Here is a 27,678-nt window from a genome sequence, read left to right on the forward strand (position 1 = left end):
CGGCGTAAAGGACTGCCGGGGTAAAACGTTCTACTTAAAGAGGAGAACTTAAAAAAAAATCAATGCAAACTTCTGACTGACACGCGCGCGCACCAGATGTATGTCGACGTAGAATCATATCTGCATGCAACATTTTGCCACGACATCACCTACTCGCGGGATGCTGCGGTGTAGATCATTAATTTTTACGCAGAAAACATAAGATTGCACGAGGCATGAGATGGCATGCCATGCCATATTTTCGGGAATTTATATTTTTCTCGAATTCGTTTTTTTAGTGTTTATTTTTTCTCGTAGAATTGGTAGTTTCCCGTGTCGATTTTAGGCGTAGGGCAAAAAATGAGAGCTTATCGGGATTTATGCCGTAAAAAATAGCAGCGACACGGGCACATGGAATTTTCCAACCTTGAAGAAACATGCGCATGATTCCAATACTTCGAAAACGCCCCGATATCCATAAGAGAAGAAAACGAAAAGCGTGTGCCTCTTGAAGAAAGCAACATCCTCGTGCACTTTTCAATGGGAATTGTATTCCGGGTCAACACAAATTAAAAAGAGCTGTTGACAAAAATTTCTCCCCATGATGTTTTTTCTATTTTTTTATTTAACGAGAGCTTCATTTCAAGTTTTCTTTCCCGAATTTAATCAACCAAGTTCGGGGGTTATTTTTCAGAGTTTATCGGTATTTACCGAGGAAAAAAAAATAAATCGGACTCCTAGATATAGGCAGGATTTTAAAGTACCTAGGTACAAGTAACTTGAAATCGGTATATAGGTACTTTTGTTGTACGTGAGGTACAAACCTAGGTACTTTAATTTCTCGGTATCTGTATTTGTATCTTAGGTACATTTTCCAGTAACTTGTAACTAAGTGAAGCTACTTTTTACAGGTGCTTTTCTATTCACATCGTCAAATTGTAGAAACTATAAATCGTGAAGTATTAACACACTACCATGTGCCGTGATTAGCGTTGAGTTGGGTACGGCATTGGAGGCACTGACTTGATCGAACGACGTTTTAGCGAACGAAGCCCCGCCTATGATGCTTCATCGAACGACACACTTTAGTGAATGTTCATTTGAGCGAACGGTGAATTATACGATGCCGTTCTAGCGACACCAATTTATTTAATCGCTTCGGAACACCGTTTAGGGAAAATAGCGACCTGCTTCCTTCATCTCAAACCGAAATCGACTTCATTGCATGTTTGAAGTTCCCTGACAGTTATACAAGGAAGGGGATAACTTCAACGATGTGTGCAGTTTCTGTTGCCCACATCTTATCCTGGTGGTAGCATTGCTTTGTTATAAATGCAGTATAAAATATAATTGCAAATAAATTATAATTACAATCGTAAAGCAATGTAACATATTGTATATAATACAGTTTCCACTCAATAGATCTGACTCAAATTTTGCAGTTATCAAAACTGAGAAAGTTCCGAAATAAAAAGAAAACTCATTTTTCTTCTGGCTAACGAAAGAAAAAATAAAACGAGGAAGCTTGAAGACTTTCGCTCGCTGTCGTGAAGGTTAGGTGCATATGCACTCGACTCATGCATTTCTTCGTGCGGCTGACGTCTTCTGGACTCGTCAGCGTCAGCACCCGCTCTGAGGGCAAGAACGTCAATAAGCGAGTTTCGGCGGATTTGGTGGGACATGGTAAACAGTGCAAGCTGCGGCCTCGGTGAACCAATTGGAGAGTGGGGAAAAGGCACATGAGGACTCAACACCGATGTGGACATCGCATTTACACCAATAAAGCACATTTATCGAACTCGTTTTTGAGTGTATCCTTAGTATAAAAAGCTTGGCTTCCGAAATATTTTGACGAATTTGGGGAAAATAAATAAAGACAGTATCTTTAAAGTAACTGTACCTGTACCTACGTACATCTTTAAGCAAGAACCTAGGTGCGTACCTAAGTACCCTTTCATATGAGTAACTGTAACTGTATCTTAGGTACATTTTTATGTAACTTTTACAACCCTGATGTAGGTTATGAAACCAAAAACTGGTCAATGATTGAGTAAATAAATTAAAATGCACCTTGTTTGTAATTAATAATTAGGTGCATCTCAATGTCTAATAACACGAACAACAAAACACGAGATTAGTGGATCCAAACACAAACATTATTGCGCACTAGAAAGGCTGAACATGTAGGGACGTCTAAGGTAAATTTTCAGAGGTTTCAATTTAGTCAATCTAAATTTAACACGCCTTAAACAAATGCATTATTCCGAACATTGCCCGTTTCTACAGAGAGGGAATGAAGATTTGCTCCAGCTGTTGTTTAATGCAGAAGAAAAACACGGAGAAGAGACGAAGCTTAATAGCACGATTCATTTCACTGGCAAAGGTAAGTAAATTGCAAGTATATTTTAATAGTGTTACCAGTTTACTCCACTGCCCAAGTCTGCTACGCTGACTTATTTAGGTCAATCAACAATCTTTAGGTTCAAACTCATCAGGTTTATCTATGTTTTACCTCTGTTCAACGATAGCTCTGTGCAGCACTCCTGTGTAATAGAAGCATATTGTCAGTGATACGCATGTAAAATCAAGAAGCTACTGGTTTGGCTTCGGCAATTCTTTGTGTTTTGTGCTCGGTCCTGCGGAATCATTTAGACCAGACGCTTTTTTGCGGCATCGTCAAATAAATGTATTATTACAACGCCATAGAACTACAAAAAAATATCAGTTTAATTTTATGGGTCAGTTTAGTACAGTCCAAGTCACAAGAAAGGACACTAAATTAAAGTTACAGAAAAAATTGAAACAAGATGTCAAGTAAGGATGACTTGGCCTAATACCCTGAAAGATCGCGTTCTCAGGAACCAATTTATTAATTTAAAGTATCATCTTATGCTGAATCGCTGAGCCTGATGACTCAAAATACAAATGACAATCTACACTTGCGAAATGTCTCATTTCAACGGATCAAGATTGCAAATCTTTACAGCAGACAAGTCAACTAGGGGACTGAGGATCACACCGTTTGCAACACTAGCTAATGCCGAAGTCTTCCTCATCGCAGGGTAAGATCAAACCACGAAACGATTTTTCAGAACATCTCAATAACTGACAAGATGAGAGGATACGACCCCTAATGAGCGTTTACCGTAGTACTCTGTTTGTCTAGATAGCTGCGGCCAACTAAATGCGCTTTTCGACCGGTTAATCTTTGCAAGAAAAAAAGAACCTCCAAAGCCTATAAATCACTTGGTGAAGCACTACTCTTAGCATTAAAACAGCGGCTCTGACGTGTCTGTTGAAGCAACTCACCAGGATAAAATCTCTCCTGCGCCATGCTGCAATAATGTACGTCATCAGCAGAATCTCCTCAAGACTTTCTTTGAAGTTGTTTTTCAAACAACCAACATCAAGGCAAGTTAAATCAACGTGACGTTTTCTAGTCTCTCAAACTCAGTTAAACAAAATAAATTTCTTATTTAAAAAGGTGTCTCGCAACGTTTTTTAAATTTTTTATAATGCAATTAAATGCAAAGGTGCAAGCGAGCTGGACAAGAAATGACGAAAGTAATCCCTGCAGAATTGTGTTTGTCCTCTGTTCCTCTTGTTCCCCTTCTCCAGGGATTATTTTCGTCGTGCTTCGCAACGTTGTTGAAAGATTGGGTTGCCAAACTACCTGTCAAGCTGAGAAACATATGTACCCGACTACCCGTTGGCCGAAATTGGCGAACGGGTGTTGGCCCCGCCAACAGGTCAAATACACCGCCGCCGTCACATGACCACTCATTCGGTTTACCGCTAAATTTTTCTGAAAAATTGATGTCACATGACCTGACGTCATGTTGCCTATACACCAATCTAGCTTCTCCGCTAAATTTAGCGAGAAAACTGACGCCACATGACGCGACGTGTCACTCAACAAGTTTCTGATTGAAACCATACGTCTATTTTCACCAAATAAAAAGTTAATTAATAATTTAAGTCAATGAGCCAAGTAATTAGTAAGTATTGCGCATATATAGGGTGTCTTAAGTCACCAGGCTCGATCTAAAATGGACCGTAACAATCGACGCCTGCACGTAGCAATCTGAACTTTTCGTGAAAAGTGTATTTCACAGGTCGTTTTTTTTCATGTGAAATTACAAAGCGTAACTCTCTATTTCTGTAAAAAATATGGCCAAGAAACTTGCCAGGGTCTAGGGCGGGCGGCGACGCAGGCGACCAAGTCCAGAAGAGGGGTGTGTTTGGCGTTCGTATTGATAGATGGCGCTACATCCTTATCGCGACGGGTCGCGACCACCGTGGTTTATTAAAATGAACAATCTTTCTGAATTGTACCTTTGGTTAAAAAATAAACGTGAACAAAAAAGAAGCAATATTTCAAGTAAAAAAAAAAAGAAACGCGTCTGCATAACGACGGCGCTTTTGCTGCCAACGGATTTCGTCTGCGTGTCGTCTGCTTTCTTACGCTGGTGGGCTGCACCTTCGGACGCTGCTCCCGACGCCATCTATCAATACAAATGCCAAACCATAGCCTCCTCTATGGCCAAACACACCCCGCTACCGGTCTTGGTTGTCTGCGTCGCCGCCTGCCATAGACCCTGGCCACTTTCTTGGCCCTATTTCTGACAGAAAAAGAGTTACGCGTTGTAATTTTAGAAAAAAAAACGACCTGTGAAATACACCTTTGGCGAAAAGTTTACGTTGCTACTTTCAGGCCTCGATTTTTACGGTATATTTTAGATACAGCCTGATGAGTTGGGTCACCATATATATATATTTTTATATATTGATACCACATGACCTATATTCTAAAAGACTGTATATAGTCGTCTGAACAAATTGGAATTATAACTTTCTAAATACTGCATTTCATACACTATACGTCTTTAAAGGTAAAAGTCGCAGCCAATATTCCCTCCCTTCTTTGTCGCCTAATCACTTTAGCTTGAGTGTTGCCAGCAAACTCACCATTTGAAAAAAACGTTTGTTCCAGACTTGAGGCGGTCACTTCGGCACTCTCGTTCACCGCATACCTTTTGGCAAAACATCAAGACGTCCAAGACAAAGTGAGGGCGGAAGTGAAACTTCTTCTGCAGAAAGATGTAAGGCTCTGAACGCTATGCAATGGCATAAAATTATCAGCGTTTTAAAAACATTCTGAACACAGGAATCTTTGATTAAAACTGTTCTGGCACCTATCGCATTCTTCTTGCTCTCAAGTCACATGGTGCGTCGCCATTCTCATTGTGCTTCGCGAGGAGTGGTATGTTTGAGATTCGCTTGGCAAGAAGGTTAAGCGCAGTGCTTAAAAGGCCCCTAAAAAAGAAAAAAAAAACAAATTTTCTGTTTAAACAAATGGGTCGGGACACGCGTGTCAAAAAATAAATTTTACACACAAAAAAAAATTTTTTTTGGAGCAGTATTGACGGCGAACGATTTGAAATTCTACGCGCAAAGTCCATGCCAAGAGAGAAAAAAGTTTAAAGGAGGTGACCACCGACTAAATCGCGGCTCCCGCCTACGATATTTATCTAAAAAAAAAATGTGTTTTTCGCGTAAAATTAATTTTCTGACACGCGTGTCTCAACCAGACTGTTAAAAAACATTTAGTTTTCTTTTTAGCGGCCCTTTAAAGTCTCCCACCGGTGGGTGGGGGTCTCTGTTGTAGTAACCTGGCGTTGGGGTTGGAGAGGGGGGAGGGGAGGGTTAGTGGGCCATAATTTGACAAGCAGCTTGCCTTTAAACTAATGAGGTGCACATGCATCCAAATGCTGACACAGCGTTCGGCTGACGCTGTCGAACTCTACGTCAGAAACACGCCTAAACAATTCAAGTTGTACCCATCGGTTTAGTGTTTAACTTCGCCGCTAGGGAGGCGATGGTTTGATCGACTCCCCAAAGGGGTCTTAGGCCCAACGTAGAAATCTCTGGGGGGTGTCTGAGGTCCCCCGAGACCCCGTTGACTTTAAGCACTGATTAACGAGACCAAAACCGCGGTGGAGCTAGGAGCTGGGGTTCCGAGATGATTACCTTACAGCCCAAACTTCGCGCAATTAGATTTTTTTTTTCAAGTAAAGGTGTAAGGAGTGCACGGTTTGCGTGCGACGACGAGGTTACCGATGCAATGTGCCGTTGGTTTCGTCAGCAACTGACTTCAATCATCCACGACATCATGCGGAGAGTAGTGCAGCAGTAGAGGAAGTCCATCGCTGCAGACGAGGACTATTTTGAAAAGTTAGGTGCTCCTGGAAAAGAGGAGATTCCAAATTTTCGTTTGAATGTACCATTTTTTAATTCCATCACCGAATAAAGCAGCTGCAGCCTAGGAGGAAAACTTTTATGATCGGCGGGCTTTGGAAAATATTTGACTTATACAATTTTGCGTTATATTACGCGCAGCACGAGACGGTCTCAACCCAAATCTGACGTCTTAGTTATCACGTACACATTTTTAAGAGCACACTACTTTATTCCTAACAAGTAATTAGTTTCTTCTTTGATCTCTGTTGCAGGGAAATATCAACTATGACAACATCTTCAGCTTGAAATACCTGAACCAAGTCATTGAGGAATCGTTAAGACTCTATCCCCCCTTGCCAGGGTACTGTGGCCTAGTTCAAAACAAAAATTTTTGTTTTACCAACGCGTTCTATCATATTTTATATTACAAAGTAGTCAGATAGTGATAAGCAACTGTAAAATGAAAACGAATGTTCATTGAAATGTAAGGTTGAAGGCAATTCGACACATAATAAAATGGGACATGCAGGATGGTCCCAAAATGCAAGGAAATACAGTATTGAGACGCAAATACTACGCGCGTTTTATCGGGTGAAAAAGGGAGATTTTGATTAGAAGGAGCGAGAAAAAAAATTAAAAGAAGGTACCTTGGTGGATTCTTGGGGGAATGCGTGAGAATGACCCTTGGGAAAAGCCACCCTTGTCCCCCTTTGGAAAACATTAATGCTGAGTCCTTTACTTTTCTGTTTTGGCTTTCTCTTTTGCTTCCTATATTTTTTTGCTGCCTCTTTTTGGCTTTCTTATGACGGGGTAACCCTAATTATACATTATACAAAAGACTGTCTGATTCGAACCCGAGTAACCGCGAGATCCGCCCTTCGAATGCCGCATATCAATGAGTTCAGGGAGACAACTTGGCACGCGCAATTCGAACCACGGATGTCGTGGTGACTCGTCTTTGCAGACTGTCTTTTGTATGATGTGTGAGCAGTGTGAGGGTACCAGTTGGCTTTACGGGCCAGTGTTAGCGGTTCCCAAAAGAGGACTTGTGTGGCATTTCCCGAGGGTCATGCTAATGCCCGTGTCCCACTAGAGCGACAGAGAGAAACAAAAGACAGCGACAAGCCTCAAACCCATGCAGCATGCTCGCAATGGTACCTTTGGCAGGCGTTTAGTCGTTCGGTGCTCGTGAAGTAAGTACGAGCGATTGCAAGCCTACCAAAGATACCCGCGCGTGCATGATGCTCGAGTCTTAGCATAGCCTCTCTTATTCTGGATAGCCTCTGAAATCGCGAAAGGCTCTGGTTTGAGGCTTGTCAGTGTCGTTTTTTTTTTTTTCTGTCTCTCTAGTTGGAAGGGGACATAGCAGATTCTATAAGAATCGTTTGATAGATATTCCTTTAACGTTTTGCCGCTTACTTGGACCAGCTCAAGTACTTGGTTCGCACTCTATTTCAGAGCACAAACCAAGGCATACGCACTCCGCACACCTGCAAGGTTAGACTCGAGCCAGCATCCGCGCGCGCATTAGCTTCCGCCCCGTGGCACCTCTTCCCTATCCCCTTTGTCCTTCACTACTCTCCCTCTCTCTGCTCGGTTTGCGTCCCTTTCCACTGTTTTGCCCACGAACGGACGCCGTCAGGTTTTCTCTGTCATCTGGGTACTAATACTAACGCACGATTAAAACTGAAGCTTCGAGCGTTTTGCTACGTCACAAAATCTTGTCTAAGTACATTTTTAGTAATTTCTTTCTGCTTTATATGCTATCGACAGGCGCTTTCTGGTTAGATGAAACAGAGGTGAACAAATGCAGCGTGAAGTTTGATCCTACCGAATAATTATGACACGCAGGTTCGTCAGCAGAAGGTGCCAGAAGGACTTCGAATTCAATGGCCTGCGTATTCCAAAGGGCACGAACATTCAAGTTCCCGCTCGACTAATGCACCATGATCCAAGATATTGGGTGGACCCCGAGAAGTTCAATCCTGACAGGTAAAGTTCCAACGTGCTGCCATAATTGTTGTTGCTTCAGAAGTTTATAATACACATCTTAGCCCTGATTAATACAATGTTTCCTTAAAAGCCTCGGTAAATTCAGTTTATCCTAAAAAAGGAAACAATAAAACCCAGCAATTTATTCGCCAGCAGCGTCTGGAACTGCGCCTACGCAGGCTGCCACAGTCGTTTGACGAAAAACCGGCAGCTAAGCGCAGTCGGACATCACTGACGCACACTCTCAAAAACAAGGGACGCGCGTTGAAAATCGCTTCGATCGAGACCGCGGCTGGAAAGGTCTATAGAAACAACACAATGGACCATATGCAAAATAGGAGCTCCCCTAAAGGTTCAAGTGCAACCTGAAAGCAGAAGACTATCGACGAATAGTTTCGGTTTCGCCGAGTTGTGTACCTGTCGTCTGCTGTCGTCTTCGCACCGCAATTGCTCACGTCGTCGTGGATTGGTCCACACCAGGCTTGTGCTCATTACTTGAAAAATGTATGGATAACAATTACAAATTAACGGGCCTCAAATATAATGGATTACCGTTACAAATTATTTTCACGTTACTTTTTCCGAACATTTATCCAGAAAAGAATAGAAAACATTTTGATATTTTTTTAAAAATTGTTCTGCAACACCACTTTTCATTTCTCATACGCCCGCATTGTAAAAGTCCCAAAAAAACAAACAAAAAAAAAACAACAAACGTTGCATTGAAGAGAAAGAGGGTAGGTGCACTCCGTTGACCTGTGAGCTGACAAAGCAACGAAACCTGCAACCACACCCGCCATTCCGCTACCTTACGGATTCCAGAAATGTTCCTTGGAATTGTGCAGACAAAGCTAGCGGTTCGCATGCTCAGTACCAGCGTCTACCTCCGCTGCGAGATTCGGAGCTAAAGAAGCGATCTTCGAAAGCTTTCCTTTTGATTCTGGTGTTTCGCCTGTTATTCACAAGGAAAGAAAAACTTGGTTCTAACGTTAGAATGTATAGCCAATGCAGAATGCAGGTGTCCCGGCTTACCTTCATGTGTTTCAGTAGATTAGAGTTTGTTGTTCTTGCTGATGACAATGTGCTTTTTTTTTGGCAAGCAAAGTATGCACTGAAATTCTAGGTTTACGTTCTCCTTAATGCCCTGAATTTTGAACATCTCATTAAGAGATGGCCATGGAGACGAGGACACCCCCTGACCGAAAACTCGACCAGTCAGCGAAAAAGTGGCGGCTACGGGTGATCGATCGTTCATCGGTTCTCACTTCCATACCAATATTCGTGGAGGCCAGGGGAAGGGACGGCACAGAGACCGAAAGGAGCGGTAGGCATCGGTTTCACAAAACAATGGAGGATCGCACCACTTTTACGCGTTATCTTTCTCCGTCTCTTTGTCAACATCTCTTTGATGGCATAACCCCCCCCCCCCCCACACACACACACACACACACGCTTTATGTTGACAGTTGACTGTGAAATGAGGAGTGGACTCGGCTACGACGCCCAGACAAGTAAACCAAAAGAAGTATCGTCCGTACCACTGAAATCAATGCTCTTAGCCTCGCGCCGGGCGCTTTTCAGCCGTGCTTCAAGTGCGTGCTAGAATACAGTCATGCACAGCAAAAATAAAGGGAATTCGACACCCTCGCGTGAGGCTACATCATCTGTTACTCGAGTTGGGAACCCGCGAATCGAGGGGGTACGCACAAGCGTTTATGCTTGTGCAGGTGGCGGGACACGTTGAAGAAGTTGGAAAGGGTGAAATGGTGTAAAAGCCAAAATCAAATAAACACCAAGAGCTTTCGCCTGCCCGGGAGAAGAAAACACGATGGAAGGCGACGGATCTGGATCTTTGTCTTTCGTATATTGGTACATGCCTTGCCCGTTTTTCTGGAGGTTCTAGTGACCGGTTATACAAAACAAATCGTGCTTTTTTTTCGGCTATTCTCCCCTTCCTGATGTTTCCTATTTTGTTGAACTTTCTCTCTTTAGGATGCTGAATGTTCTGCTTGAATTGGGGTACTAGATACTGTATTATGCTCATATTAAAAAAAATGTTACGAGTAATTAAAGTAATCTGTTACCAATATTTTGTAACGAAATTACATTACAAATTACTTCCGAAAAAAAGTAACGTGTCAATTACAAGATTACTTTAAAAAGTAATGGATTGCGTCCCAAGTCTGGTCCACACTTACGCGCGTTGCGTATAATGAACAAGCGAGAGAGAATTTCGTTGCGGCGTTTTCGCTCACTCCCCGTGCCAGAAGCATCATAATTGTTTCGTTATTCGCTGTTTCTGATGTGTAGCAATGAGAAGAAAAAGGGTACAGACGGCATCGCGCGTAAGTGGGGAGCAATCCATGACGACGTGAAAAATAGCGGTGCGGAGACGATGGCAGACGACGGATGCCGAACGCGGAGAAACCGAAGCCGAAACTACCCCTTGACAGTCTTCACTCTAAAAAAAAAAGGCGTCATCTTAACACTTTTTGGAGTGTAAATGGTTTGTCGCAGAATCCACCCTTTTTTGAGAGTTAGGGTTACTCTTCGAAAGAAGGTGTTGACTTTACTCTTTTAAGAGTAACAAGGAGTTACTCTTGACAAGAGTTACAATTACTCTTCAAAACGAGGTGTTGACTTTACACTTTTGAGAGTAACCAGGAGTTACTCTTGACGAGAGTTAGTGTTACTCTTTTCTAGGGTAACGGTTACTCCTTGAAATGAGGTGTAAAATTAACACTTTTGAAGAGTAGCATAGACTCCTACAGGTGGTGTTGTACGTACCCTCGAAGCGAATGTTGTGGCTACTCTCTTAGGTGCAAATAGAACAACTCTAATGAGTGGTCAAGGCTACACTCTCATGCCAAGAGTTATTTTAACTCCCTCGTAAAGGGTAACTTCAGCTCCATAAGAAGTGTTAATTAAGCTCTACGTCAGAGCTAAAAGTACACTCTGTTAGGTGTTATCTTTTCCCTTTCACGTAGTGTGCCTGAACTCTATAGAAGGGCAAACAAAGAGCTTCCAAGACATTGAATCCCTTAAGCAAGGTGTTTATTTCCCTCGAATATGGGCATTTCTTGTTCACAGCTACAACACTCCGCAATGCACGGATGCGAATGTCCGAAGAGAATTCTGCATGTGCTCACAGGACGAAAGGTGTTGCTTGAGCCTTTTCAGAGGGTGCCCATACAGGCCCTCATACAAGGTCGAGTGAAAACAGTAATACGGTGCTCGTTAAAAAAACAGATTTTAATGTACATGTAAAAAAATACACTCATTTAAGATCTCAATCTTCCAGTTTTGAAATTAGATCTAGTACCAAGAATGACTTGGTCTTGTAGGTCAAGCCAATGAAGTTGCCAATCACAGCAAGTGACCAGGATGCTTTTGGACAGCAGGAAATGTCATGGACCCAGTATAGCGCAAGAATGAGCGCAATACCGGCCACAATGTCCGTTACCTCGAAAGAGCAGTCCTCCAGCACCACTGTGAGTGGTGAACTTGAGGCCCCTCCCCTGACTTGCATCACAGGGAAGGCTGGCTGGACATGATCCTCCTCCTGTGAAGAAGAAACATGGGCAATTTGTAGTATTTGAAAGGAAGATAATTACCAAAGAAAGTCTACTCAGTCTCCTCGGGGTAATTACAGCAATTTCAGGGTGTCTAGCGAATTATTATTTTGAAATTCCCCAACTTTTCCAGATTTTCCCTGACAATTTCAGGTGAAATTCCCTGACCTCTGTAGAGGCGGTTCAATATATGAGACCATTACAACACAAGGCATTGAGCATTGAGCACTGTGAGCAAATTTCTAGAACCACGGGTTTTTTAAGTAATTAAGCAACTGCAGTGGTCCCCGGATTCAAACCCAGGACCTCTGCATGACACCCAGGAGTGGTGCCCACTCGGCCACCACATCATGCGCGGCAATATATGTGGCCCCCTCGTGGGCCCAAAAAAATACAACACAATGCAAATAGCACATCAAGTAGCACACCATTAAAGGGACACTTCAGTAAAGTGACAATTTGTAGATGAAAATATTTGTTCATGTTACACCAGCACACAATAAGAGCAACAACACCATATCCTGCCTTTTGCTATAATTTGGCCTTTCAACTAGCTCAAAGATTGAAGCCTAAACTTTCTTTCCCCACTTCACACCACATTGTCTTTATAAATTGCCAGAATTACCAAATAAGCACGACAGGCTTATTTGCATTTTATTGTATGTATCTCGGTATGCTCGGAGTCTGCTGAGGTAATACATGCCTATATAAAACACTGTTGCTTGTTGCTTTATTAGAGCATCTCTCATAGAGGCTGAAGGCATAAGACCAATACTGCCTGTCAGCCCAGCAACAGGTGCAGAACAAGTGTTTGAACATCTCCTTCACCATATTTAGTCACATTATAATATTTCTTAAGTTTTTTTGGCAAACCAAGTTTTTAAACAACTTCATATTTTTTAAAGCTACTCTTCTGATTTCTTTCGATGCTTTTTGTGTGTTCTTCGAGTTGCTGATGATGAATCTCTGTTAAACTGCAGGTTTCTTTTTTTCTACGAGATGCCAGAGAGGCTGCTCTTAGAACAGCCTCCCTGGCTGCTTTTGCTTCACAGGTACCTGCGAGCAGGGTTCTGAGTTACCATGCATACTGAAATTGATATGTGAGCCAGTTTTCACTTCGTTTAAGAGGTTAGAAATTATATCAGAATGGAATACCATACCTTCTCAATGAGAGAAGCTGTTGAATCCTTCAGCAGGGCTGCCAGGCTCTTTACCACCTCCATGGCAGGAGCTGCAAAGAATGAGGTTGCTTAGTTTTCTGATGGAAAGTGTATTCTTATATGGCAATAATTCCTAAAATTCTATGCCAAAACACACACCACCCCCCGACTGCATAAAAATAAATATCAAATCTGGGATAAGAAACCCATATGTTTCATTCAACACAGCTGAATGATCACAATAATGCAGAATCCAATCAAGAAAGATATACCCAACTTTTTTGGACCTAATAAGAAAAAAAACTATGCATTGCAGAAAGCTGAAAGTTCACCAGCTTTAATGTAAAGTCAGCAATATTAAAAATGAGTAAACAGCTTGCTAAGTGTCTTTAGTTAATACCAGCACACTCATTTGCAAGACAATAGACCATTTTCGAAAATCCCAGGAGCCATTCATAGGATATACTTGAATAGTTGACTGGGACTTGCTTTTTTGCCGATTGAACACGAGTCCGAACCAAACACTTAGGCAGCACTCATGGCTATCTCGCTCAGCCACAACCATCCAAAACCATTAGTACCCCTTCTGACATGAATACCTAAGAGAAAGATAATCCACATCGCTCTCCCTCTCTCTCTATTTTCTCCTTTGTATGCAATGGCAGCCGTAAGTGGTTGCATTTATTTATGGCATCCCCAAGTTATTACCCCCTGACAGTGGCATCGGGACAAGGGTGCAAGGGGAGGGGGCAGTTGCCCCCCCCCCTTTTTTTTGATATTTGAAACAATTATAGCAGACAATATGGGAGAGAGGGATAGGGCTTAGCTTCCCTGCACATCACCCCTCCACCTTCCAAACGGTAGCAATTTAGCTGGCCTCTGCCCACAGTGGCGAAAGACATAGCTCTATATTTATACAGACTTTCCCGAAGGGTAGGATGAATACAATTTCTTAACAACTGGATTTGTCCAAGTGGAATCGTCCAAGTTTTTATAGATTAATTAGTGTGAACAATCTATTGTGTTTCAGAGCTGGCTGCCGTATACTATAGTTTATTTTACACCTTTACAAAAAAAAAAGCTAGCAAATGCATATAACATCTCAGTTTGGGGAGACCATTGACTAAATGTAATTTCAGCTCTACAAGGAGCTAATTTGCTATAAAGTACCATTTAACCTTAATAAAAAAATAAAAAATTATACATACTAAAATGCACAAATTCTATAAAAAAAAATATATATACATATATATAAAAGTAGCCCAACCCAAGAACACACAGGTTGTGATTCGCAAGAGTTAAAATAATTGATAAATGTGCCACATGTCAAAACAAAGAATGCATTATGGCCTGCTTAAGCTCCGCCACAACCGACACTACTAGATAGCAAGCTGTTCATGTGTGCCACTTCATCATGCAGCTGGCTGCACAATAGATGTGCGCTCTAAATTTCTTGGTGCATGTGAATGAACTGGTTGCGCCACTCTGAATGCAGGTGCAGGCGCAGGCACATGCATTGCAAGGTCGAATTTAGAGCTCTTTTTTTCTTTTTTTCAAATAGTAGGAAGGTGAATTTATAAATTGCTTAGGCCTACTCTCGCAACATCATAGTGACCCTCAACCCTTCATCTAGCTTTAAAGGGCCTCTAAAAAAAAAAATTATTTTAAGCAGTTTGGTTGGGACGCGCGTGTCAAAAGAATTTTATGCGAAAAAAAAAATGTTCAGAGCAATATTGACGGCAAAAGATTGATTTCAAATTATGCGGGCAAAGTCCATGACATGACAGAATGGTCATTTGCTCTTTCCACCTCAACGAGATGGTCATTCGTTCTTTCCACCTCAACGTGAAGGTGAAGCCGATCCACCTTTCCTCCACACGCCCGAATGCCAAGAGAAAAGCAGTTGAAAGGAGGTGACTACTGACTTAATTGCAAGGCACCTCGCGCCATCAATATTTCTGTAAAATAAAATGCTTTTTTTGCTTCAATTTTCTTTGACACGCGTGCCCCAACAAGACTTAAAAAAAAAATTTTTTTTTCAGGTGTTTTTAAGAACTGATAATTACAAACTTGCCATTTAAGTTCACCCTATATTTCTACGTTGATTTGAAAACAAAAAAAGAATGTTTTAAGACTTACGGTATTTGCGGCACAGAAATATGTAGTCATAAATGTACCCATATTACCTCCATATTATTTACAAGTTAAAAATCAAACCGCTAGCCTCCCTCTTCAGCTAACCAGTGTCAAATGTACTACTAAATTAACAGTCCAATAAATACCCTGTTATACGAAAGAACATGACAGTTGAACAGAACATGACATTTGAATGAATCAAGAATTTAAAATAAATCAGTCACATAACAAAAAAACTCGTTGGGTAAAGATAATTCCTGGCAAATACATTCACATATCGCAGTGACGTAACTGACACTCCACTCGCACCCAACAAGCCGAATCTTGGCAAATAAGGACTAACTCAACACTGTGGCATTCGGCTTTGGACCTACTGGGAGGACTTTACTACAGCACACATCTACCGCCAAGAAGACAGCCATATTTTAACAGCGAAAATGAAATAAACATGACTTCGAACACAAAAATAACCAATCATAACGTCTCTCACGGACTATTAGAATAAAAAGCACTTACAAATAGCGCTGTACAGGGCCTTTCGCCGTGGATTACACGCTGGACTCGTCGGAGATTCCCGGTCAAGAGTTAGACACAATCCAAGCTCATCAGATCCTGACAAAAAGTACATTCACTGTAAAAACAAATTCCGTCAAATTAATAAAAATTGCCGGCTAATTTTTGATGCCGATACAATTAGTGTTGTCTTCCATCACGGTCACAGCATTAACTATCTATTACGTGCATGACAGTAATGAGGCCCCACGGTTTTCCCCGTAACTTGACCTGGGTAGAAGCATGGCAGAAAACTGTAACTCTCAGTCACTGTACTGCACAAGATGCACGGATACGGGTATTGTTCCGGAATCAAAAATTAGCTGCCATGTTGTCTGTAACTTGCGACGGCAAAAAACCGCAACTCTCAATCACAGAGTTGCACGTGACGCACGACGACAGGAATTATTTAAATTAGCTGGCGTGTTGTTCGCACCTTGAAGCAACGGCCAGAGCTTGTTAAACTGCTAGCTGCAGTGACTTAACAAAATGGACGTCTCAGTGAACAATAAATATAGCATTTTACTAATATAATTATTGTTCACTGAGACGTCCGTTTTATTAGATCATTGCAGCTAGCAGTTCAACAGGCTCTAGCCGTTACTGCAAGGTATGGACAACACGGCAGCTAATTTTTAATGTCTGAATGATTCCCGTTGTCACACATGACGTGCAGCTCAGTGATTGAGAGTTGCAGCTTTTTGCCGCCGCAAGTTACGGACAACACACCAACTAATTTTTGATGCGGGAACAATTCAAAGTAAATATCTAGCGACCATAAAATCTGATTAGGTTGTGGGCCCAAGTTACTTTCAGGAGTTAACGCCAGCTGCGCATCCCAGCGGTTAGCAGGTGCTTAAACACTGTTAGAAATTTGAAGCAAGTGTACACAAGATACAGTATTAGGTAAAACATGTTCATACCTTTTTTTCTCAAGAAATAATTAGTGGGCCATTTCCGTCTTTGATGTACAAAGCAATCTCTGATTTTCAGAGCAATAAAGTCCATATGAAGAACTACAGATCCTGGAAAAGCAAAACAGAAAATATGGAATGTGATTAGATTATCAACAGACTGCGATGACAGAATAAATTTCCCAATTTCTGCAAACTATGAGTTAGACGTGAGCGCATTGCAAGAGCCTCAGCTTAACTCTCGCGGGAACTAGACAGCAAAACCAACTTGAGACCTATGCTACGAATTAACGAAGGAAGTCCGAAAATGCCTTCGAAGACAAAATTGCTGCAATCAATGAGTTTCTGCAAGCATGCTGTCACGAGTTACTTTCAGAAGTTACTGCCAACTGTGTCCCTCAAGAGATAATTACACACTGTGGTAGCAAGAAATTTCAAGCAAGCGCACATAAGATGCAGTACGGAGTAAAACCTGTTCATACCTTTATTCTTGAGAAATAATTAGTGGGCCATGTCCAGCTTTCATGTACAAGGCAATCTCTGATTTTCAGAGCAATCAAGTCCATACGGAAAACTACAGAACCTGGAAAAAAAATAAGTGGAATGTGATTAGGTTCTGAACAGAATGCAATGACAAACTAAACCTCCCGATTTCTGCAAACTATGAGTTATACATAAGCGCAGTGCAGGTAACTCAGATTCATTCTGGCAGGCACTAATCAGTGAAACCAACGTGTGACTTATGCTATGAAACCATTTTAACAAGGCAAGTTCGAAAAATACCTTTCAAAATGAAATTTCCACATTCAATGAGTTTCTTCAAGCCTGCTGTCACAAGTTAATTTCAGAGGTTACTGCCAAGTGCACCTCCCAGAGATAGGTGTTCGAACACTGTGTTAGTAAGAAATTGCAAGCAAGTGCACACAAGATGCAGCACTGAGTAAAACATGTTCGTATCTATTCTTGAAAAATAATTACTGGGTTACGTCCAGCTTTTAAGTGGAAGGCAATGTTCGTAACCTGCACAGCAATCAAGTCTATATGAACAACTATAGAACCTCGAAACAAAGAGAAACAAAAAAATGTGGAATGTGGTTAGGTTCTGGACAGAATGCAATGACAAACTAAACCACCCGATACCTGCAAACTATGAGTTGCACGTAAGTGCACTGCAGGTGCCAGTGTGATTTAAGAACGCTGTAAACCCAAATGAAATCACTTGAAAGGGGCCAGGACACAGAAATTAGGCAAGTTAGAGTATTCATTACATGATAGCCCCATAGGTTACTGGGCATACAGAAAACACTTAAGAATATTTAAAGTTCCAATAATTACAAAAATATATCTTTTAATGTTTCTGATTTTTATCTGCTGACCAGGATACCTGGGTGACCAGGCGATGCCTGAACATCGGACTCTGAGAACACCAAAGCTCATTGCAAGGGACCGCATACTAGCATTTAGCGGTACACTGTCGAGATTGCGGTGCAAACTGCAGGAAACCTATTACATAATGAAGGAAACCTATTAATTACATAATAAAAAACAGACCATCTTGAGTAAGCCAACCTTCACTGACTCCAACGAACAGTGAGATTCATTTTCTGAATCTTGGTTAGCATGTGGAGTGTGCAATGAAGAAGAAGGAAGTGCAAAATCCACGGTGCGCCTTATACCCGAGCGAACATAGTGCCATCTACACACTCCAATGAAAAATCAGTTGTTAGTAAGCACTTATCCTATGTAGTCCTTCCTTTTTGTCCTTTTCCCTTTCGTGCTGTTTTTCACGAAGAAAATTTCGAATCCATGATAAAGTGAGAGAATCAAGATTTAGTGAGGAAAGTTCTGATATTAAATGACAGTGAGATACATGATCGAAAGCCTTAGAGTAATAAAAAAATATGGCATCATACTTGGGAGTTAGTGTTCATATTAACATGAATATCACGGGTGAACTCCAGCAACTGCCTCTAGCATGAATATCTTTTACGAAACCCGTACTGATTTTGGTAGAAAAAGTTGTTAGTAGATTCCAGATGCGATACTACATGAGAAAATATTTTGAGTTCTAACAACTTGCATACAACGCTGGTTAATGATACGAGACGGTAGCTTCCCGCAGTGACGATTGCCACTTTTTTAGATTGGAACGACCTTCCCAACCTTCCACTCGGGTGGGATGCAACCAGTGGATGAATGCTGGAAAAGTAGACTGCATATTACTGCGTGCTTAGGGGTAGCCCAGGGGGCACCGCGCCCGACTGTCATGCAGAGGTCCCGGGTTTGAATCCTGGGACCGGCAGATGTCTTTATTTATTCCTAAGACGATGCTTCTAGAAAATTTGAGAAGGCCGTGGTTAATTCTAGAACAGAATGTTCTAGAAAGGAGAGTGCTATAAAAGAAGCCCCGCGTGGCCTTATGCAATCAGTTATCGCTTGTGCTCGACCCTGTTGTATTGAAGACACTCGACGCCTCCGACGTGCTGTTATTTCCCTTTAATTTGGGCAACGTTCGCCCCATTAAACATTCATTTTGTTCAGTTTTACTTCGCCTCGTCACCTATTTTTTGTGACAACCCTTGGTATTTTTTTAGAATTTTTGTATTAATTGAGTCGACACCAGCCAAGCTGAAAATTTTGAGGTTATTAATATCGCAATTTCAGACGGTGTTATAGAAATAGGGTCCATATACCTAAAATCTACATCTGGTACAAAAGGTAAAAAGGAACTATCTCCATCAGTAAAAGTAGACTAAAAGCAATTGTTCAAAACCGTAGGACATTCATTGTCCGAAATAACAGTGCCATCATTGTTCATCAAGAGTATTGAACGGGACGACTGATATGAGGAAATAAGTTTCCAAAACGTTTTTTGGTTATTCTATAATATTGAAGGCAGTTCACAGTTATAAAATTTGTCTTCGAAGAAATGCACACGTTCGATACAGAGTTTGGCCCAAGAGTTATATTTGGTTCAGGCTGCCTCGAAATTCGAGTTTTTGGCTATCTTAAATAGTCTTTTCTTTCTTTTGCCCTAGCTTTTAAAATCTTCCATGTACCAGGGTTTAGTGCTGTCTAACCAAATACGAACGCATAGAACAAAGGCAAGAATTCTAGCAACTTTTGTTTGGAAAGTAACTAGTTGTCATTAACTGTAGAATCAAAACAATTTACAACATAATTGTCAGAAAATTTCAAGAGAGCTGTGTTAAATTTGGCCATCACTGGGCCACAATACCACTAGCAGACATTAGTTGCTAGAATGACAACAAGCTGAAGTTTTCAAATAACCAACCTGCAGAAAAAAGATGTTTGAGTGCTCCATCACGGCTGTGCTAGCGTGCCCCGAACGACCGGCATGGGATAGCGGCTTTTGTAGAGGCATCGCAGCTGACGACCAATGTTGGCAGGCTCCTAATGCTCCTAACTTGAAATACACCAGGACGGGTTCTGGGAGTCGCTGTTTTCCCGTGGTTGGCTCGAGAATGATCGGTTCAGTGGCGTCCCATGGTCCGTCCAGCACATGGGCCCGTCATTGCTGGCGATGCTCAGAAGTATAGACTGCAACAAAAATATGTGTAAGTGCTCCATCATGGCTGTGGTAGCGTGTCCCCCCCCCCCCCTCCGATTTCAGCTTTTGGAGCAGGTAATTCTCGTTCATCACCTTGTAAAATGCGATGCAAGTACTATAGAAAACTCCGCAGTTCCTCAAAGTGCCATAAAAACTATTTTAACTGTGATTATAACACAGACAAATATTTACAGCAAAAAGATTGTTGTTGGAAGTGTTGTAATAGAAGGGGATAGAAAGTAAAAACGCAAAATGCCTTTAAATCTCGATCCATTTACTAAATCAGTTCAGTCTTCGACAACTGCAGGGCAATAAAACTATTTTAACAGAGCGAATAAACTACACGTCGTAACATGCACTTTTCCTTAAAGGGGTGGTGAACCGAAATTTGTATTTCAGAAAACAATGCAGGAGCTGTAGATGGGACGCTACAATCCTTACAACACTACTCGTAAGGCGATATTTCGAATGGACGGCCGTATATTTGGAAAAAGAGATCGAGATTGAACGAGGCCAACGAGGGACGTGGAGTCAACGTATCTGGTTCTCTCCTCTCTTCGCTTTGCCCCATCAAGGCAACGAGGCGAGGAAGACGCAAGAAAATTCCCTCTCCTTCTCGACTCTTCTTAAAGAAACAAGACGTCAACATATCTGTCACATGCGCCTCCTTTTTTAAAAAAATATGGTTGAGATATCGCTATATGGGTGATCTTTTGGTGTTTGTAGCATCCCGTTGCACGCTTTTGCTGCCGTGTTTTGTGGAATCCAGATTTCGGTTCAGCATCCCTTTAAAATGCAAATATAGCGAGGAAGAGTCATACGAGTGTTCCTCAAGTAATCGGGGCCACTGAAACAATGATTGACACCTCACTTCCTCCCATGCAAAGCATCAATAACCATTCCAGCCAAGGGGAAGCAACTATAAAGGAAAAGTAAAAGTTGAACACTTATCTCGGAAAGTGGCTACTTTTCGCTCGAGCACATAATTTAATCGTTGCTTTTACGTAGGGAAATATAAGCGAGTAACTTGGTGTTCCTTAATTTCATAAAAGGACAAAATTGTTTCCGTCTATGGCAGTGCTCTCTCAGGTCACCGTGGGACAGAGGTGGTTTGTGTACCTCAGTCCTATTTATTATCGAGCGGTAACACATCATATCCGCTGAAAGTATTTAATAAATCATAGCGGCCAAAGCAGGTGGCACGTCATCGTCTGCTTCCAGCCAGCATCTGATGATGTTGTTGCCGCCATCCTGCGGTATGTTATGCAAGCACGGTCGTCGTTCGCCCGCTAGGCCTACCGCGAAACGAACGAACCACCGGTTTCTATGACAATTGCCGGATCACGCATCCCAGCTGGCTCGCTGCAGCGCGAGTGCGGCCACCGAACAACCATCTTGCACATTGAAAAACTGCTTTTGGAACGTGGCGGAGGCTGGCGGCAGCGAGCTGAAGACATGTTTTCTACTTGTTTGTCGTCATTTGCCAAACAAGTTTTTTAAAACCCTGTGTAAGCCGTGAAACTTGCCGTTGAGGAAACGTGGAAATTTTTACGGCAGCAGAGTGCCACAGGAAAAAGGCACAACTTGTCGAAAGCACGTTTCACCGGTCTAGCAGCGTGATCAAAGCTTCCCTGGCCCACAACAGCACTGCGTCTCTGCGCCTTCGCATGCTCGGATGACAATAAAGAATCGACGTGTAAATGTGTTTTACGAGAGCAATGTGTGTAAAGCCATATGTGCTTCTGGAGCAGCGTTTTACTTTACCCCGACGACTGTATTTGTAACTTCCGGCACTTGCGGTCCAGAAAGAGCTTGATCCAGTGGCCAGTGGCAACGAACGAGGAGGGGAAGGTACACATCATGATACTGTTAGCGCGAACACGACATCGGCACATTTTACTTCCAATTAGTATTAGCGAGCACGAAATGTTTTTGCTTACATTATATGAGCTCTTTCCGTAGCAATAATAACTTGGATGACATCCCTTGGTTTCAAAGAGAAAAACCAGCGATTACTTGTTCGCACAAACTGTGTCGCACTCAGTACGTCTTTTTTCGTTGTTAGACTATTTACAGAATATTGTGCACGATAGCTCCTCATCACTGATTAGTGCTGAACCATTATAAACCTACTTTATTGCACTTGACGTTTGAGCGCGACTCGCCCAATTGTGATTGGCCAAGGGACTGCACACGACCGTATGGGTCGCGCTTCAAAAATTTTAATTCTCGCTGTCTTGTAGTTTGCCTTCGAAAACCAAACTTGCTCCACAGCGTTGCTCTATTTGTGCTGCCATGTGATCCATTAGAGCAGATATGGAACATGGTTAATAGTGCATAAGAGCAACCGTCCATATTGTTTTCCCCCTTTATTCAAAGCAACTTGCCGGAACAGCTGGACGACCCAGAACTCCGTGCCCGATATATGATGCCCAAAAACATCTACGCGCGACACACCTTCAAAACTTTGCCGCGGCGCCGATTCTTGATCGGTATCCAAGCGCGCGAAGGCAGAGAGACGCAGCGCTTCGGCGTGCCAAGGAAGCTTTGATCACGCCGCGGTAAACTTGATTTCGACGAGTTGCGCCTTTTTCCTACGGCACTGCGCTTCCGTAAAACTTTTGACGTGTTCTCAACGGCAAGCCTCACGGCTTACACAGGGTTTTAAATAACTTTTTCAGCGAATACCGACGAACGAGTAAAACACGTAACTTCAGCACGCTGCCGCCAGCCTCCGCAACGCTCCAAAAAGGCAATTTTTCGACATGTAACATGACCGTCTGGTGGCCGCATTCGCGGAGCGGGGATGCACGATGTGAAACGAACACACCACTGCCTAAGACAAGTACTTTTTTTTTTTTTTTTACATAGATAAGTAGACTAAAGAAAACATGACATCCCCTCTTTAAATTTCAGCACGCGAGAGCGCCCATCGTAATTATTCAACGAGTGCGGTTCAGTGTTTTCGATTTCTTGCGTTCTTCTTACGGCGCCGGAAAGCGAAAAGGTACGAACAAAAAGTGTTTGGAAGAAACCAGAGCAAACCGAACTCCCATGGATATGAGCCCTTGTCCTGGACACATCAATCGAGTCGAGTCTCATGCGAGGATGCGTTGCCCTCGTGCAACTGAGTGGGGAAAGCAGAAGCAACAAGGTTGAGCGCGTTTTCTGACACAACACGCGCTATCGCGTTAAGTTACGCGTCTTTCATTCCTTCTGTACTTCGATTATCTCTCAAGGCTCATGCGAAAATGAGCTACTTACCTTTTAAGTGCGGTTGAATGGTGACAAGAGGTCGCGGCAACGAAGTCACGGAAGAGCTGCCGTCGGCGAGCCTACGCAGCGGTGTCGACGGTGCGCCCAGTAAACATCACGTGACAGACGTCTTCATCCGCGAGCTGAGTGCGCCGGCTTTCGGGTAGGCCTCCCTACGCCGCTCCGATGGCGAAATGCCCTAAAGCAAAGAGATCTCGCCTCGACGGCGTCGGCGTTTTGCCGCGCGCACCCGCGCGCGCCTCTCAACGCTTTCGTCTCTCTTTTTTTTTTTTTTCTTTTTTTTTTTTTTTGTGTGTGTGTTTTGCGTGCTGGGCTCCGTCACTCCTAAACTGAAAGTGTAGAGGAAGCTAAGGGGTGCCCGCTGAACTAATCGCACGTCTGTCTTTAACCACGTGATCACGCTCCCTCTTGTAACCACGCCGACCACGCGCAGAGAGCGAGGCAGGTGATAACTGGTCCGGTGGGCGCTTAGCTCGCTCGACACTGTCAGCTTAGAAATGAAGGGAGTCCTCCTTCAAGGACGAGTCCTCTTCGCTTACAAAGAAGAGAATAGAAGAGATTGGTGATGGTGTAGGGCAGTGTGGGGAAAACGGGAGGGGAACTGTTCTTTCATCACCCTCTCTCTCTCGCCCTTTCCCAGGGAAAGAACGAGTTCTTGCACCAGGCCGAGCGACCTTGTAAGCATTCCGTTTCGAGGCCGTCGGTGCGTGCGCCTCCCCCCCCCCCCCCCCCCCCCCTTTCCGTGCGGGAGAAGGGCGCTCGAATTCTTTCGTTTGTCTCTGTTGGTATTTGCTTGCCGGGTATCCAAAAAACCAATGTGGTAGAGATTGCTTAAACATGACAGCTCTAGAGCAAGAAGACAAAAAGAGTCTGGCAGACACGACGCTCCGAACTCAGCTTGAAGCCTAATGTCAAAATTTAAAAGAGAATGATAAATCAAATGTCTCCCAACGAAAAAAAAAAAAAAAAGAGGCAATATGATTTTCAAGAAAATCGTCAGCCACTTTCGCGTTGCCTCGGAGCACCAGCGAAGCTAACTAGGTTATGCCTCAAAATAAACAAAACAACAAAACATGCCCGCCAAAAAAAAAAAAAAGAACATGCACGCAAACATGTGGATTGCGCCAGATCGGTAGTCTAAAATACCAACCACATGTGGGCGATCGTACGGGTGTAGCATTATAGCCTCACGTGCAGAATCCCTGTGCGAGCTTCAACCAGCATTGTTCCATGTCTTAACCTAATATGTTGAGGGTCTACAAATGACGGCATGATTACGTTACACACGCTCGCGTGCACACTTACTGTCTCTTAATTAAAAGCAGAAGGCTCAGCCGTCACGGTGAGGACCCGGCCGTATGATCTGGGGATTCGAGTCATGGGCTTCTGATCAAGCTAGCCTTTTAAAGGCGGGGCTAAAGGGTGGGGTGTCAGTCGTGGGGCATTTGGCAACTTCTTTGTGCTCGCTTCTTTTTTTCTTTTTTTTTTGCGTTTTGCGTTTTGCAGCTGACGTTATTTCCGGCTAAACTCTAAACCAAACACGACGTTATCGTCTGCTATCAGTGCCTTGGTGCCATGTTGGATGCATTCGGAGTGTTATTGTGGCAGCAGTAGTGCCGTAAAGTCATAGAGCCGTCCTTGTATAACCACGCTTCAGAATATGTTCTTGTCCTGTCAATCGCAACGGGGTTCTTCACTGGACACGAAATGGAGTTCATAAACCCGTAGTTAGAGCACGAAGCTTTTCTCTCGAGGTCGTAAAGTCAACATAATAATCTGGAGCGAAAGGTCCCACGCATTTGATCGCGACGGAATGACGAGGCATTGACGCGGACATCGGCAGCCCCATTTGGCGGCCCGGTTGAGCCCATATCGAGACATTTCTTATCGTAGTTTTCGGTTTCCAGAAACAAAGATACGGTCTTCATATCAAGATCGGCAATAAAATAAAAGAAATTCTTCATTAACCCTTTGCTCATGTGTAGTCATAAAAGGATGTACTTTTATCCGAGTCTCTGAAAAAAAGTGCTGAGGTTTCGTACGGGTCATCGAAAAGCTTTTGTCCGGCAGAGCTCTTGTTCGGGATTCATGGATTCATCAGTGACGATGTTTACATCGCCCGCACGGATTATAGTCACGTGACCTTGTGACTATTATATGGAGCGCTATTTCCACTGTGGTTACGTGGTGGCTCCAATCTGTTGTATGGTTACAGACAGTGGCGTACCAACTTGTTTTTGAGTGGGGGGGCAAACCCGACCCTCTCCCCCCCCCCCCCTTAATCGAAAATTCGGCGCAACTTTTGTCGAACTTTTCTAAAGATGTGGCAATGATTCGGCAAAATTACAACGTTACCAGACTTAACATTGATATTTTGTTTTTTCTAACGAAAAAAATTTCGCTTCTTCTTCTTAAAATAAATACAACTTGTAGTGCCTATTGAAACAGTTATGATTAAATAAGGTGATATTCTACAAGATAATTGTATCGATGTCGCTTTTGTGTGTTTACTGGCAATTTTAGTGTTTGCTTGCAGAAAGTGGCGTGACAACGAGGTTGGGTAGTAGCCACGAATCACACTACGAGAGTTTTGATTTTGAGGCTTCATCAGCGCACGCCTGCAAGTGTGTTTACATTGTTAAAATAAAGACAATCACTGCGTTCTTACTTTCTCTGGGAGTCACCGTTTCGTGCGCGAAAACGGATGCAACGGTTGTTTAGCCTTCACCAGAAGAGATAACAATACTGTAAATATGCATGTTTTTCGATTTGAGTCACTTGACGTCAGCTTTGGATGAAAGTGCGCGTTCCATATTCGCAACGTGCCGTTTTTAACCTTTAAAATTCCGGTTTCTGGTGTTAGGACACACACGGACGTTTAGGAAGATGGGGAGAGTTAGGAATGTCGGATGTGCAACGTCGAGCATGATAGTTCTGTGTTTAACGAATACTTTTCATCAGTGTTTACTAACGAGTGCTTGGACTTCGTCCCCACTCTCCCTGAAGAGCTTTACGAGCGCATGCATCCTATTAACGTTAACTCCGCTGGTATTAAAACATTGATTGATAAACTAAAACTTACTTCGTCCGCTGGAACCGATAACATCAACCCTAAAATTTAAAAGAAACACCCGTGTTATTTCTAGTGAGTATTTGAAACTCATCTTCATTCAGTCCTCATCTCAAAGCTGCCTTCCATCTGACCAAAAGGTGGGAAGGGTAATTCCCAGTCTTTAAACAGGGCAGCCGCTCTTCCGCATTTAATTATCGCCCTAATTCATTCACTTCAATTTCTTGCAAACTACTTGAGCATATCCTCTACTCCAATATCATGAGGCACCTATCATCCCATTTCTTTTCTTTTAACAGCAGCACGGTTTTCAAAAGGTACTTTCCTGCGAAACGCAACTCCGCGACTTCATCCATGACTTGCACACTAACCTTGAATGTCACGTCCAAACTGACGCAGTTTTTTTTTTTTTTTCCAAAGCGTTCGGCCGTGTCCTCCATCAACGCCTTCTTTCTAAGCTATCATCTTTTTGCCTCGACCAATAACCGTTTGCATGGATTCGTGACTTTCTTTTTTCCCGTGTACAGGTCACGTCCATGATGATCATGAATCTTCCTTAATAAATGTATCTCCTGGTGTTCCCCTGGGGTTCGTACTTGGGCCCTTACTCTTTTTAATATTTATTAATGACATTCCCATTGGGATTTCTTCAAAAAAAAAAAACGCTTTTTCGCCGACGACTGCGTCATCCATAACAAAGTAACTTGTGTGCAAAATAATAACCAGCTTCAGGAAGATCTAGATAAAATTAACAATTGGTGCAAAGAGTGGATTATGTCACCAAACAAGTATAAACGCAAACTAATCCACTTCACCAAGAAAAAAACCACTCTGTCATTTAATTACTTCTTGGACTCCGATCTGATTGAGACCGCTACTGTGTATAAATACCTTGGTGTAAGACTAACATCTGACCTTCCCTGGAATAACCACATTGAAGTCATTACCGTTAATTCATCTGGAACTCTTGGACTAAGCAGACGTAACTTAAAAAATCGCTCCACCCTTTGTCCCTAAGCTAACCTTTAACACGTACGTCAGACCAAAAATAGAATATGCTTCAACCATCTGGAATACCCATCGACTGTACCTCATCAATACGCTGTAGAGGCAGTTCAGAACAGAGCTGCTCGCTTCATTTCATCCACTTATGACTTTTCTTTCAGTGTCTCGGCGCTAAAAACTGAACTAACCATGTCCTCTTTGCAGCTTCGCA

General features: G+C 42.7%; 2 protein-coding genes across 2 annotated transcripts in view; one reads left to right on the plus strand and one right to left on the minus strand.

Annotated features, from left to right (window-relative positions):
- The first annotated feature begins 2,904 nt into the window (after positions 1–2,904).
- Positions 2,905–27,678, plus strand: part of LOC115322778 (cytochrome P450 3A41-like) — a 40,432-nt gene continuing 15,658 nt past the window's right edge. Inside the window, exons 1-4 of the mRNA XM_040215062.1 lie at positions 2,905–3,041; positions 4,973–5,081; positions 6,492–6,580; positions 8,071–8,211. Coding sequence (XP_040070996.1) covers positions 2,905–3,041; positions 4,973–5,081; positions 6,492–6,580; positions 8,071–8,211 — 476 coding nt within the window. The remainder of the gene's footprint in view (positions 3,042–4,972; positions 5,082–6,491; positions 6,581–8,070; positions 8,212–27,678) is intronic.
- LOC121046753 lies at positions 11,446–13,033 on the minus strand. Its single transcript, XM_042293042.1, has 2 exons — positions 12,944–13,033; positions 11,446–11,773 (listed from the first exon to the last, which is right to left on the minus strand). Exons 1-2 carry the CDS (start codon positions 13,004–13,006, stop codon positions 11,501–11,503), a joined length of 336 nt encoding a protein of 111 aa, XP_042148976.1. The 5' UTR covers positions 13,007–13,033; the 3' UTR covers positions 11,446–11,500.

Source organism: Ixodes scapularis, unplaced genomic scaffold, assembly GCF_016920785.2.
Source record: "Ixodes scapularis isolate PalLabHiFi unplaced genomic scaffold, ASM1692078v2 PGA_scaffold3__209_contigs__length_174095766, whole genome shotgun sequence".
Taxonomy (NCBI): Eukaryota; Metazoa; Arthropoda; class Arachnida; order Ixodida; family Ixodidae; genus Ixodes; species Ixodes scapularis.